The sequence below is a fragment of the Melanerpes formicivorus genome, unplaced genomic scaffold (genome assembly GCF_026170545.1).
Source record: "Melanerpes formicivorus ecotype bairdi unplaced genomic scaffold, bMelFor1.0.p_v2 SCAF_4, whole genome shotgun sequence".
NCBI classification, from domain to species: Eukaryota; Metazoa; Chordata; class Aves; order Piciformes; family Picidae; genus Melanerpes; species Melanerpes formicivorus.
In genome coordinates, this window is record NW_027142356.1 from 8,082,729 (window position 1) to 8,097,654 (window position 14,926).

Sequence of the window (14,926 nt, forward strand, 5' to 3'; positions counted from 1 at the left end):
ACAACCCATTCCAGGGTTTCACCACTCTCATGGTGAAGAACTTCCTCCTCACATCCAGCCAGGGTAGTAGTTATATTAAAATACTTCAGTGAGAATGGGCAGCCAGGTAGGCTGTTAAGCCTCTCAAAGGAAAGGGTGTTCATAAATCCACAAGGAAGATGCACTCTGCAGAGCCAAGATAGGTAGTTGTTTCTCTGCACTTAGAAACAAACAAACTATACAGGAAACAAGACTCTATAAATATCTGTGCTTAGAGACAAGATGGTAGGAGGAATGCTCTTACAATACTGCAGTTGCTATGTTTTGGCAAAAAAACCCCAAACCTTTAAGCTTTTGACACTTTTAAGGGAGACAGAAGGAAAAATCATTTGCTCCCTGAGAATCTTGTATGTTGCCAGCTGTGCAGCCAGCAGGTTGAGAGAGATGATTCTACCCTGTACGCTGGTGAGATCACACCTGGAGTATTGTGTCCAGATTTCTGGGGCCCCCCACCAAAGTAGGACATGGACCTGCAAGAGTGGGTCCAAAAGATAGCTATGAAGATGATCAGAGGGCTGAAGCACCTCTCACATGATGACAAGATGAAAGCATTTAGTCTGTTCAGCCCGGAGGGGAGAAGGCTTTGGGGAGACCTTAGAGCTGTATTTCAATATCTGAAGGGGATCCACAGGAAGTCTGGGGAAAGACTATTTAGAAGGGATTGTAGTGACAGGACAAGCGGCAATGGTTTTAAACTGGAGCAGGGGAGGTTTAGGTTGGACGTAAGGAAGAAGTTGTTTACAATGGGAGTGGTAAAATACTGAAACAGGTTCCATAGGGATGTGGTTGAGGCCCTGTCCCTGGAGACATTCAAGATCAGACTCAATATGGCCCTGGGCAGCCTGAACTAGATGGAGGTGTTCCTGCTGACAGCAGAGGGGTTGGGCAAGATGACTTTTTTGGAGTCCCTTCCAACTTGATGTAATCTGTGGATCTGTAACCATTAGTTTAGAAACAATTTATAGCCAATTTAGCTGCAAAAAAGGAACTTCCAAGTATAAACCCAAATAGTGCCCTTTGTTCCCTTAGAATTCTGAAAAATGTCTTCTACTGCTTCCCTCTTAAGGGTGTTCACTTGGTAGCTGATTTTAACATGAGCACTGTTAGTCACCTTACTGTTGTTCACCAACAGAAATACCACTTTAAGCTTACCTGTTCTTGTCTGAGGATCTGAATTTATATATTCAATTGGGTGAAATAAAGTGAACAATTAAAGGTAAGTTTGGACAAGGAGGGAGGAGTAAACTTGAAGCAAATTAACAAGTGAATCCGAACCTTCATTACATCAATAGTTAAAAGCCTTAAATATACTTCATTGGATATTTAAGACTGGATTAGTTTAAACGTAATTTAGTATTTGGGCTTCCTTGGAATTTAGATGCAAGTATTTGGGCAAGTGTACGGGAGACATATCCCTGGACCTACACTGGACATAGCAAAGGTGGGGAGAAACAGCTAGAAGAGATGGTGGAAGCCCCATTCCTGGAGTATTTTAAGACCAGGCTGGATGTGGCTCTGGGCAACCTGATCTAGTGTGAAGAATCCCTGCCCATGGGAGGGAGGTTGGAACTAGATGATTCTTGAGGTCCCTTCCAACCCTAAGAGTTCTGTGATACTGGAGAGACCATCAACCCTCTTCCTACCTAACCAGGGGGCCACTAGGCCCCCCCAGCCTTTGTCCCTAACCATGTCATGCAGTGTGCAGCATGGGGACTCACCAGTGATGAGAAGAGGATCCCTCAGCCCAGATAGGCTCAGCTTGGTGCTTTTGCTTTTCCTGTAGGGGGATTAAAAGGGGAGTGGGCAGGGAGGGCCAAGTGGCCACACCTGGGGTGGGAGGAGACTTCAACAAAGCTCAGGTGCTCTGGGATTTGAGGGGAAAAGGGGGGGAAATGGGGCAGGTGAGGGACCTTTAGGGTGTCAGGTAATTACAGAACTAGGGGGAATGGGACAAAAAAATAGAAATGGGTAGATTCAGTTTGGATATTAGGAAGAAATTCTTTAACAATGAGGTTGGTGAGACATTAGAATAGTTTGCCCAGGGAGGTGGTAGAAGCCCCATCTGAAGGTTTTTAAGGCCAGGCTGGATGTGGCTCTGAGCAACCTGATCTAGTGTGAGGTGTCCCTGTCCATGGCAGGGGGATTGGAACTAGATGACCCTTGAGGTCCCTTCCAGCCCTGACAATTCTATGAAGATGGAAACAGGAACAGTGCAACATTTCTTTTGTTTTCCTAATGAGTGAAGTTCATCTTCTCACCCCTTGGGGTTAGCAGCAGAAATACAAAACTCTTATTGTCCTAAATGGACTCCAATTAAGAATGGAATTTCTTCCACTCCACACAGTAAGTTTAATAACAAATCTAAATTGACCATTTCAGTAGCAGAACAGGGAGTAGGTTTCTGAGAAAACAATTTCAGTGTTGTAGCGCTGCAAATTTGAGAAGAGAAAGGGATTTTGGTAGGAATAGAGTAGTACAGTATATGGTAAGAGTTTAGGACTGTATTGGTAACTAAGAGGATTGTATATTGCAAAGACCTTCAGGTCAGGTACCAGGAATACTTGCACTTTTTTGGCCCTATATGGGGAGAGTGACTAAAACACCTGCCTTATCTTAGTCCTTTTTCTACTTCCTCTTCTTGATACAAGAATCTGTTTCTATTTTTTTTTCTTATGAGTACTTTAAAAACAAAAAACTGTGCAGCTAATGCATGTTTTATGAATAAGCACTATGTGCATAAAACCTAGCTAAGGGAGAATCTAGCTATTGGAATACTTACTAAAAATAACTAACTGCCTATTCAGCTAGAAGAAAATGTAGAAATTACTTTTTTTCTTTTTAAAGATGTCAGAAAATTCAGCAGCAGGTACTGCAGCTTCACTAAGAGCCCTAAAATTCTTGTTGACTGATGAAAACTCTGGTTTTTTGGGGGGTTTAATACAGCTACCTTTGTTTGAGCAGCTAAGCTGCAAATTGTACTAGGCATTATGTTTAGCTCTGTAGACCTGTTTGCTGGTTCTGCGTGCTTCCTGGGGCTGAATTGTACAGTGCCATGGAGGGTTACTGGAGATCTGTTGGCCACTAAGTGCAATGACTTGTGCTGCCCTGGGCGATAGCTGAGACCCTCTCTCATAGGCTATCTAAGCTTATTTTGAGTACTCACCAAGCCTATGTTAGGTGGCTTTACCTGAGGAAGGAGAATACAAGAACGAACCAAATTGGAGTCTGAACTGACTGTGGAGAAGTCCTGGAACTATACACTAATCCAGTGTACCAAGACCAGTTAACAATACCTAGGTCTGAACCACTGTCCAAACAAGTAATTTACTGAACTCTGTGTCACCTGCAGTTGCTGCAACTCCATGCAGAATGACATTAATTTACTGCTCTTGCTGAGAGGGAAGAAAAGTCTTGGACCTTCCATCTTCACTTCCCCAGAATAATTCATTCTCATTCAATTCTGCAAACTGTTCTGCTTGGATAGCATGAGCACAGCACTGCTGTGTAGGTATATTGTGACTGTCACTGTGTTCTTTCTGTCTTTGTAGAAGTTCATTTAGGTTCAGAAAAATCAGTCTCACTGGCATAGCTCACCATGTTGCAGATGAGTAGTGGTAAATTACTGTGTGTCTTTGCAAGAACTTGTTTTGATGAACGTGTCCAGAGAAGGGCAACAAGGCTGGTGAGAGGCCTTGGACACAAGCCCTATGAGGAGAGGCTGAGGGAGCTGGGATTGTTTAGCCTGGAGAAGAGGAGGCTCAGGGGTGACCTCATTGCCCTCTACAACTACCTGAAAGGTGGCTGTAGCCAGGAAGGGGTTGGTCTCTTCTCCCAGGCAACCCGGACCAGAACAAGGGGACACAGTCTCAAGCTGTGCCAGGGGAGGTTTAGACTTGAGGTGAGGAGAAAGTTCTTCACCGAGCGAGTCATTCGTCATTGGAACGGGCTGCCCAGGGAGGTGGTGGAGTCACTGTCCCTGGAGGTGTTCAAGAGGAGATTGGACATGGCACTTGGTGCCATGGTTTAGTCATGAGGTCTGTGTTGATAGGTTGGACTCGATGATCCTTGAGGTCTCTTCCAACCTTAGTTATACTGTGGTACTGTGAATTGATTAATCACTCTCAAGACCAGCTGTCTCCTGGAGGTTCTCTTCGAGGCATTTAAAGAACAGACCTTTCCTGAATGTGCCTTTGCTTCACTGCACAATCCAGAATCCTAAAATGCTTCAGAAAAGTGACTCAAAGTTAAAATACTGTGGATTAAATGAAGTGTTCCACATGCATATTCCCTTTCTGGCTCTTGTTTAAGAGGATGGAGTGGGTAGCTCTGGGTAACATCTACCTCTTCTGCCTCAGCAAGATCCTCATCTTAGTTTACCTGGTTTGCGTGACTTACATATGTGATAGTTGTAGACCTGAAGGTAAGAGGAGTTGAATTTGGCCAGACAAATTTCAAGGGGACAGGTAGATTAACTGGATAATGTCAGTTGTGGCATTTACTAGGTTGAATACAGAGCAGACCAGTAACCAGAAAGTACAATTCTTTCCAATCAGTTATTGTTGCTAGGACTGACTGATAGTTGCTATCTATTACTCATTGCTGCTGGATAGAAGTAATTCTGTTCAATGAATTGGAGGACAACTGACATTGTTAATGTCCACCCTTTCATCTACCAGTTTTCAGACCAGGACATTTAATCAGTAGCATGATTAGGTACCTCTGTTTAGGCATCTTGTAGGTATTTAATTTTTATTTTTAGTTTAATGATATTGTGCTCTGTGGGGAAACAGAGCTTCAGAGCTGCAGCTTTGGATGAGAATGGGCAAGGGCCAGTGTACTTAGGAAGAATTCCTGTGTGGTGAGAAAATTAATCTTTCTCTTGTGCAGTCCTGAGTGATGGATTTGGAAAAATTTGTGAGAACAGTTGGAAACTACAGAATAAGGTAGTTTGGAAATAGAAAGCTTTTTAGAATTTACCATAATATTTAGTAGCTGCATGCATCATAATGGCCAAAAATGACCAAAAAAGCTATTCATCTCCAGTAAGGTGAATCAGAAGAAAAAACTCAGTGGTGAAGTGATTTGTAAGGTGAATGTGTCTGTGTGTCTGAAGTGGCCAGGGAAAGATAGGGTTGGAACTAGATGATCCTTGTGGTCCCTTCCAACCCTGAATGATACTATGATGCTCTATGGGTTCCCATGGAAAATAAAAACAACCAAATGCATGTGAGGCTACTATTTAATATTGAAGGAAGTGCTGTAGTTCAGGATATGAGTTTAAATGCTACTAACCCTGGGTTTAGCAGGTGAGACTAACTGTTCTTGACTCAACTTCTCAATGGTATCTTTAATATAGAATTTCTTCCACTAATTTATACTTATGAGTATTGATTTTGTCTCAACCTATATGCTGTCAAGATTCATCCCAATAAAATAGCTTTTAGGAATTTGGTATTTCATTATTTATTGTACTGTTCTTTGTGTGGCAGGTGTATTAACTGCAGAAAAACAGCTATGGTGAGCCACCGTTGTTCTGAGACAAAGCCACGTAATGGTTTAAAAATACTTTACTATAACAATCATTATTATGTTCTTAATATCAAGTGGACTTGGCTTTATTCTTCCTCTGCTTCTTTTTGGACAATTGATTTGGTCCAGTGATAGTTTTATAGAAAATAGGAAATTTGATGTGCAGCTCTACATGGAAAAAAAAAAAATCCAATAATGTAGATAAATAAACCCTTTTTTTTTCCTCTTAAATAGTTACATCAAACTCATGTAACTGTACAGAGACCTTATTAATCTAGACAGTTATTTGAAAGACTGATGCTGTTTCACTTGTGCTTTGGCCTTTCTTAACAGCATTCTGATTTCTCTTGCTATGATGAAGCTTTCTCCTATAATGGTTGTTTTAAGAGTGCCATCTAGTGTCCTCAACTTTTCAGTATGAGCTGTGAATTACAAGTTAATGAACAACTTACTGAGTGATCAAGCAGAAAAAAATATTTCATCATTGTTTTATATTAGACTGTTAGGGAATAGTTTAATAGGAAAGAAATGTAATTTTCAACCAAGCATGGGGAAAATTAACTTAAGTTTTTACTATAATGAGAAGACTGATTTCAGCTATGTTACTGTTGTATTTAACAGTTTTAAGTAGTTGTGTGTGTGAGATATTAATGTGGTATTCTTGAAAGCTTTTTTTTTTTTATTATTCTGTGTCCTCCTGACCTTCAGTTAGTATCTTGCCAGGCTCTAGACTAGTTTTTAAAATGTAAGCCAATATTTCCTGTGGTTTATATATTGTTTCTAACAGTTACAGAAAGACATATGTGTGCATTAGGAAGCTGACTGTTGTAGCTATGTACACAGGAACTTTTTTCTATGGCATATGGTTAATGTTGTGGGAGATTATCCATGGGGGAAAAAAATCCTTTCTATAAGATGTTTGCATACTAAAAAAAATTAAAATGAAAAAATATTTTCAATGTTTCATTTAATGTCAGAAATACATTAACATGTTTTAAAGAAGTTAACAATTACATGAATTGTTTCCCTATCAATGCTTTGGATGTGAAGAGACAGTGTGTATATGGAACTGGCAGTCCATTTATTCAGGCAGGATGTCTTTAATAATGAACTTGCATTAAAAGCAGTTTTAGCAAATGGTGAAGGGAGCACTGTTTCAAACTATTTTTTGGTTCTAAATTCTGTATTTAGTGGATGTTGTGTTCTGATTTCTATTTCAGGAACTTCGGCTTGGGGAAGATGAAAGATAGCTTTGCTGAAGAGCATTTATATTTGGATTTTTCTCTTCAGGACAGAGATGGCATCTTTCCTCTTCATACATCTATTTCACTGTTTTTGCTATCCTACTGTGACTGCAAATTATTCAAAGTTTTCTTAGTGCCAACTGGTGAAGATGTGGATGATCAGTCTGTGATGAATGTCCTTGGTGATCTTGAGGTCCATTTCATCTCCAGATATCAGCTTCCAGCGGTTGTGCAGAGCTGCTGTTTACCTGCTGTTGTTGTGAAAGATGGCAAGTTCTGCAGAGCTGGGCTTTCTGTTGTCTTAAGGCATATAATACAGAAAACATATGAGGCAGATCCATCTAAAACAGATGTTGTGGAACTCTTAGGCTTTAAGAAGACCTGCTTAAAAGCCTGTGCTGAAGTGAGTGAATCTCTTTGTCTTAGATACCTTAATAGGGTGGGGTTTTCTAAGTGATAAACACTCTGAAGTAGACTCTTAATATTGATGTAAACTAAGTTCTTGTAGAAAAAAAACTTTATATACTTAGAAAATGAAATTTCATCATTGGAGAAATGTCTCTCTTTTGGCATAAATATAAAAAAAAAAAAAAAATAAAAAATCAAGGACCCTACTTTTTAACAGCACAAAAATCTTAAGATTCAAAAAATAGGTAAGAAATACCCAATTTATAAGTGTTGATTTTAAGAACACCATATACTATTCGCCTTCATCACTGCAAAGGTGCACTGCTTGCTTAGGTTTAGTTTATGCTTAGCAGGATAAGCTGGATGTCCAGGGTCTTTCCAGCAGAGCTGCTACTGGTCAGATAACCAGTCCCTCATCTGTACCATAACAGGGGTTTAGTCCATCCTTGGTGCAGGGTATTTTATTGAGTTTCATGTTTATTCCTGTTGGCCCCTTCTCTACCCTGTGCAGGCTCCTGTGAATGGCAGCTCTTTATTGGAGTTTGACTGCCCTGCTCAAATCACTGTCATCCTTGATGTTGACTGTATTCCATCTCCACCTCCAGGTCATTGGTTAAGCTACTTAAATAGAACAGGCCTCAGCGTAGTCCTCTAAAAAGCTCCATTTGCTGCCCTCTGGGTTGATATTTAAGCCTGTTTGTTGCACAGTGGTTTATTCGTCTGGCAGCTCATCCATCTCCAGACTTACTCTCCTCACTCCTCTCAGGAGGCTGAACCCCACTCTTTCATGATCACTACATCCATGGTTGCTATTTATTGCTATGCCTCTAACCCAGTTCATCCCTCTTGGTAACTGATCTGGGGAAGCATATCCCTGTGTTAGTCCATTCAGCACTAGCATAAACAAATTCTGTGACATACTACATAAACTTCTGGTTCTAATCACTTCTTGGAACTGCTGGAAAACTTGATTCAGTATTTCAGATGTCTGCAAAGTGAATAAACTGAATAAGAAAAGACAACCTTTACAGAACAAGAGGACAAGAACATAAGAATCAAGTAACTTTTTAAGGTGGTGTTTGGTTAGACTGAATTTTTCTTTTTGTATTGATTGCTAAGAAAAACATTGCTAATATAAGGCATTTCTATATAATAAATACACTCAAAACCTGCTTGGTGTCATCTGGTTTTATTGCCAGCACTTGGTAAAGATGGCACATATATATATGTATGTGTGTATATATATATATAGATAACAGCATTGCTTTTCATGAGTTATGCAGCCACCCTAATCTTATGAAAATAATAGGGAATAAAAATATGCTATCCTGGATAACTGCTCATTCTGTTCCATATAGAAGATTCAGCTTCCTGAGCTTGCTGTTGCAAAAGTAATGCAAAACATGAGTTTTGAAGATTATCAGAGCATATATTTAAAACTCAAATTTGGTTGCTTAAAGTGGACAAAAAATGGTATCCTGCATTTTGTTTTTCCTTCTGTATAAACATTAATTGCATACATTTATCTGACAGGTTAGCCAGTGGACCAGACTTTGTGAGATCAGCATACCTCTGGCTGTTGAAGGCTTTTTGAAGGCATCTCCTGAGCAACGTCTTACTGTCCCTCCTGATATTTTACAACTTGAAAAGAAGCTTGGAGAACCTGTCCGAGTGCATAACGATGACAAAATTCGAAGGCAGAAACTTCAACAACAGAAGGCAGGTGCCAAGTCTACAATGCCTGCAGTTGGTAAAGAAGCAACAGAGGAAGGAAAAACAGTGGAAATGCAGGAACATCCACTCCAGAGTTTGGAACTGAGCATAGCTTTCTCCAAGCTGCTTGTCCAGGAAAGATCAGATGTAGGCAACAGGGAGGCCTCTCACATCAGGAGAACAAAAACCTCTGACCTTCCACCTTTGGACCACATTTTTGCAGAAGGGCTTTATTTTACCTTGGCAGATGTAGTGCTTTTGCCTTGCATCCATCAGTTCTTGGTAAGACAACAAACTGCAAATATTAAGTAGCATGTATGTATTTTTTTTTCTAAGAACTGGAAAACTGTAAAATGTGTTCATTTGAAATGTATTGTGGCATTTGCAATACAAACTGAACCAGAAACAGAGGATTTGTCTTTGGTTTTGTACAAAAATAGGGAGGTGGGCAAAATCACTGAAACAGGCTGCCCAGGGAGTTTGTGGAGCCTCCTGTGTGGCCTGCCCTAGGTGATGCTGCTTTGGCAGGGGAGTTGGACCTGATGATCTCTGGAAGTCCCTTCCAACCCCTAACGTTCTGTGATTGTGTGATCGTTCTTAAATGCATAGCATATCAATACTTAGTAACCAGTATTCAAACTGCTAAAATACTATGCTGAAATAATTTGTCAGCAAGTTGCCTAGAAAATTCCACCATGAAAATACTTTAAATGGACACTTAAAGTGCATTCTAATATGCATAAAGCAGAAATAGGTAAGCATGAATGGATTTTCTTGCTTGAATTTAGTGTACTAGATTCATATGAGACTCGATGGGTATTTACTAAATGAGACCAATTTGTCTGTGAGGAATTTTTTGTGATTTGGAATTTTGATTCCATCATGAATTGCAAATTAAAAATGAGGGAGGGTTGAGAATAGTATAATAATCTTAAAATACTGGAAGGGATGTCTCTCACGAGAAATTTATATTGTAATATGGGTAGGAAAAAGTAGGTAAGCATGAACCAGTTTTAACTTTGGCTTCAGTGTACTGGAGGGCAAAGGAAAGTTAATTCCTACTCAGTTTATGTTTGTACTATCTGGCTACTATCTGAATTGGAACTCTTCTCAGCAAAGACTTACAAATTGATGTGACTTTTACCCTGACGTGGATAGATAAGCCTAAAAGAGAACAAGTACCTTCTCAAAAATGAACAGTGCCTTTTAGGGAGGCGGAAAGGTTCAGGAACTATGGTGGCTTTCTAGAGATGCAAACTACGGATGTTCATCCTTGGCTTTCCATACTCATACTAGAGCTGAAGAGGTACTCTGGAATTGACTAGGGAAACACTCATTGACTAGGAAAAGCTAATTTGTTCATGATACTGGTATGTGATTTCTTGAGATTCATTTGAAAATATTATTTTCTTCTTGTTTTGTCTACCAGTATTTTTAAACTGCAGTGTGCTGTGACTTCTGATTTGGTTTTCTCCACATAATAGGTTAATTAGTGTTAAACTCTGCTGTTTCCTTTTAGTTCCTAGGAATGATTTATTTGTTTGGGAGGAAACACAGCTTTTTGTCAAGCCCTCCAACAAAATAAACCAGTTTCATTGCACATCTCTAAAGAAAGAAGGATGCCTAGGAGACAGCATAACAACTACTTATCAGCAACCCTTTTATTCTTCTGCACAGTTTTGTTTGTACAAAACTTAGTTTGTATTCTTCTTCAAGCAAGGTCTGATCCCTGTGACCCTGTTCAGAAATGGGGTTGTGTCTAGGCAGCCAACTTCCTTGGGGTGCACTTCAGTCCCTGAAACTTCAGTGATGTGTAGTTTTGTCATTTATAGTATTGCTGCTATTAAACTGTTCTCCAGTGTTCGTGGGAGGTCCTTTGTAGGAGAAGGATTGTTATCAGATAGCTTTGGAACAGCAATGTTTTGCCCTTGATTTAGGAGTGCACACATTATCGGTAACTGAGAGAAAGAAAAGGGGAAATGTAGGGGAAGATGTGCCCTTTCTTGACTTAGGAAAAGTTATGTTTAATCTTTGACTTAGAAAAGAATGTAAACATCTTGTAACTGAGAGAGAGACTTGGCAGAATTTGGTTGGATGTGTTGAAAAGTTTTTGTTATTTTAACCTATTGTACGCCTCAGTTACACGCATGCCAGGAGAAAATAACCAATTCAGATGTGACACACATGCTCTCTAAAAGAGTATATAACCTTGCTGTATAACGTAATAAACATCTTTGGTAACATCTTGGCCTGGAAGCTGTGCTTGTAGTGCCTTTGGGGTGATCGAACACCATCGCCATATTACTACAGTCCTTTGTTCACTGCAGTGAAAGGAGCTGCTCCCTGTGAAAGGTTAGGTTGCTGGAAGCTCTTTGAGTGAAATTTATAACTCAGTCTTGTGACACTGGGACCACTTAATTTATTTTTCTAGTAGACATGTTACCTGTAAGGTCCAATAGCATACACACTTTCCTTTAGGGGAGCTGAATGGTTTTCTATTGGGTTGTGCGTTTGGAAACGCCAGGAGCGTGCTCCATTCAAAGATGCCTTTGCCTCCTCTTCTCTGCAGTCAACCTAGCATGTTCCCAATGCTGGGCAAACACCAGTGAGTGGTTTTCAATTGTCTTAATTCTTGTCTTTTTCTTCACATCAAGAGATTTTCACAGCACTATGAGGAAAACCACTTTGGTAGCAAAGTAGTATGGACACTCTATAGTGGGTAGATGAAGAATTTCCTTCTGAGGGTAGGGCTATTTTGTGTCTTATGGTACATTTGGAGATACAGCTGAGATTGCTGTATCTATTTGCTTTTCCTATGTGACCCTTGAGGCCTGGTGAGGCCTGCCCCAAGGATCAGTGCTGGGCCCTGTGCTCTTTAACATCTTTATTGATGATCTGGATGAGGGTATCGAGTCCATCATAAGTAGATTTGCTGGCAACACCAAGCTGGGGGCAGGAGTTGATCTGCTGGAGGGTAGAGAGGCTCTGCAGAGGGACCTTGACAGGCTGAACAGATGGGCAGAGTCCAACGGCATGAGATTGAACACATCCAAGTGCCGGGTTCTGCACATCGGCCACAACAACCCCATGCAGTGCTACAGGCTGGGGTCAGAGTGGCTGGAGAGCAGCCAGGCAGAGAGGGACCTGGGGGTGCTGGTCGATGGTAGGCTGAACCTGAGCCTGCAGTGTGCCCAGGCAGCCAAGAGGGCCAATGGCATCCTGGCCTGCATCAAGAACAGTATGGCCAGCAGGAGCAGGGAGGTCATTCGGCCCCTGTACACTGCACTGGTTAGGCCACACCTCGAGTCCTGTGTCCAGTTCTGGGCCCCTCAGTTTAGGAAGGAGGCTGACTTGCTGGAACGAGTCCAGAGAAGGGCAACGAAGTTGGTGAGGGGTTTGGAACACAAGCCCTATGAGGAAAGACTGAGGGAGCTGGGGTTGCTTATCCTGGAGAGGAGGAGACTCAGGGGTGACCTTACCACTCTCTACAACTACCTGAAGGGAGGTTGTAGACAGGCGGATGTTGGTCTCTTCTCCCAGGCAGCCAGTACCAGAACAAGAGGACACAGTCTCAGGCTGCACCAGGGGAGGTTTGGGTTGGATGTTAGGAGGAAGTTCTATACAGAGAGAGTGATTGCCCATTGGAATGGGCTGCCCAGGGAGGTGGTGGAGTCACCATCATTGGAGGTGGTCAGGAGGAGACTTGGTGGGCTGCTTGGTGCCATGGGTTGGTTGTTTAGGTAGGTTGGATTGGTTGATGGGTTGGACACGACGATCTTGAAGGTCTCTTCCAACCTGGTTTATTATTCTATTCTATTTGCAGCTTACAGATCATACATTGTGTGATAGATCTGTGTTAACTTGCACCAAGGATTTTCCTAAAAAATGGCTTTCAGTTTCCTTTTTAAACCTAAATTATAAAAGCTCTGGGATTATGTTGCCCTCTTTTTGTTCTTTGATGGATGATCGTTTTCTCTTGATCCCTACAGTTATCAGTAAAATTGAGTAAGTTGGATTTGAAAGCTTCTTGCAGGCAGTGAGTTGAAACCATTCTTTATAGATGGAAGTGCCAGAATTTATTCTGTAATAAAACATTATTTACCAACTACAACTGGACTTTCTGGAATGTGTTTGCAAAAAATCATTACAGTTGCACTTCCACTTTGCTTTAAGGGTGTGAATAATAATGAAGTCTTCAGTGGGTATGTCTGGGAAGTATACAGTACACACAAGGGGACCTGACTGATTGTAATTGTAATTACCAAAAGTAAGCAAATGAAGCTGAGGAGTTGTATTTCATTACCTTATTCCATTTCTGTAATCTTTCTGAATTTGCTTTGTTAGGCTTTCTATTAGTTGAAACTGTTCAAAATTAATAGAATAAGAAGCTCTGGTCTCCATCTGGGAGAAGCCAATAGTCATGTTTAAAAATACAATTTAGATCACTTGCTATCAAGTGTAACACTGCCTTCTAGAGTTGCTTTCCAAAATAACTTCCTCCTTTAACTAAATTAATGTATTTATGCCTGTGTTACTAGTAGGATGTTGAATTAGATACTGAAATCACACAGTTATCCTCCTTTTGCAATTACTTATGACATGTGATTATGCTAAAGAGCATTACAAACATATTGTGCAAGAAAGCTGCTTGAAATTTTGTCATTTCAAGTGTTCTTTATCAGTTTCTGCTTCCAGGATAGGTATGTGGAGGAGCACCATTTTTGCATGGCCATTTCTGCTTTTTCCTGCAATCACGATCTTTAATTTTCTGCTTAAAGCAGGCAGAGCATCACAGAATAGTTGAGGTTGGAGGACACATCTGGAGATCAGCTTGTCTAATCCCTCTACTCAGAGCAAGGTTACCTGGAGCTGGTTGCCTGGGGTTGTGACCAGTTAGGTTTTGAGCGTCTCTAAGAATGGCGACTTCACAGCCTCCTGTGTAAGAGACTGATCTTCACTGTTCTAAAACATTTGGTTACCTGAACAATAATTAGTTAAGACCAAATGCATCCTTCATAAAATTAGCTGGTCTTCATCTAAAAATGTGATTTGGGTATCTTTTTTTGGTAATACTTGCACTATATTCTTACTTAAGAATGTATTTTCTTTTTTTCTTTGTTTTCTACACTTACAATTCTAATTTCTATTGAAGGCCACTTCATAGAGGACACAGTCTCAGGCTGCACCAAGGGAGGTTTAGATTGGATGTTAGGAAGAAGTTCTACACAGAGAGAGTGATTGCTCATTGGAATGGGCTGCCCGGGGAGGTGGTGGAGTCACCATCACTGGGAGGTGTTCAGGAGGAGACTTGATGGGGTGCTTGGTGCCATGGGATAGTTGTTTAGGTGGGTTGGATTGGTTGATGGGTTGGACACGATGATCTTGAAGGTCTCTTCCAACCTGGTCTATTCTCTTTTCTCTATTCTCTATTCTCTTTTCTATTCTCTATCTATTCTCTATCTATTCTCTATCTATTCTCTTTTCTATTCTCTATCTATTCTCTTCTCTTTTCTATTCTCTATCTCTTCTCTTTTCTATTCTCTATCTCTTCTCTTTTCTATTCTCTATCGCTTCTCTTTTCTATTTATCGCTTCTCTTTTCTATTCTCTATCGCTTCTCTTTTCTATTCTCTATTCTATTTTGTCATCATATAATTCTAAACAAAAAGAGTTTGGATTTGGTATAGGTAAAAGTCACAGATACGGTACAAAGGCTTCACTAAAGCTCAGGGACCTCACACACCTCTGGCTTGCAGTTGCCAGTAAAAACCAGCTGTCACTGGCTGAGCTGTAAAGGGGTGCAGGGTGTCTGTGAGAGAGAGCAGCATTCAGGTACTGTAATGTCTTGCCTTGAGTTCAGTATTTGTTGCAAATCATATTTTTTTTTTCTGTTTTTCTGTGATTAGGAACAAAAATAAATCATTCCCTTGTTATGAAGCAGCAGATAATCAAGAATATTATGTAAATTGTGTTTTCCTATTACTGACTGAAATT

At 40.6% G+C, this 14,926-nt stretch overlaps 1 protein-coding gene across 4 annotated transcripts in view; it reads left to right on the plus strand.

Moving 5' to 3' along the window:
• GSTCD (glutathione S-transferase C-terminal domain containing) overlaps positions 1–14,926 on the plus strand; it is a 71,468-nt gene that overhangs the window by 2,365 nt on the left and 54,177 nt on the right. For all 4 annotated transcript variants that reach the window (XM_068136863.1, XM_068136867.1, XM_068136865.1 and 1 more), the window contains 2 exons: positions 6,789–7,215; positions 8,754–9,215. In XM_068136863.1, the coding sequence (XP_067992964.1) occupies positions 6,808–7,215; positions 8,754–9,215 (870 nt within the window). In that variant the 5' untranslated portion in view covers positions 6,789–6,807. The remainder of the gene's footprint in view (positions 1–6,788; positions 7,216–8,753; positions 9,216–14,926) is intronic.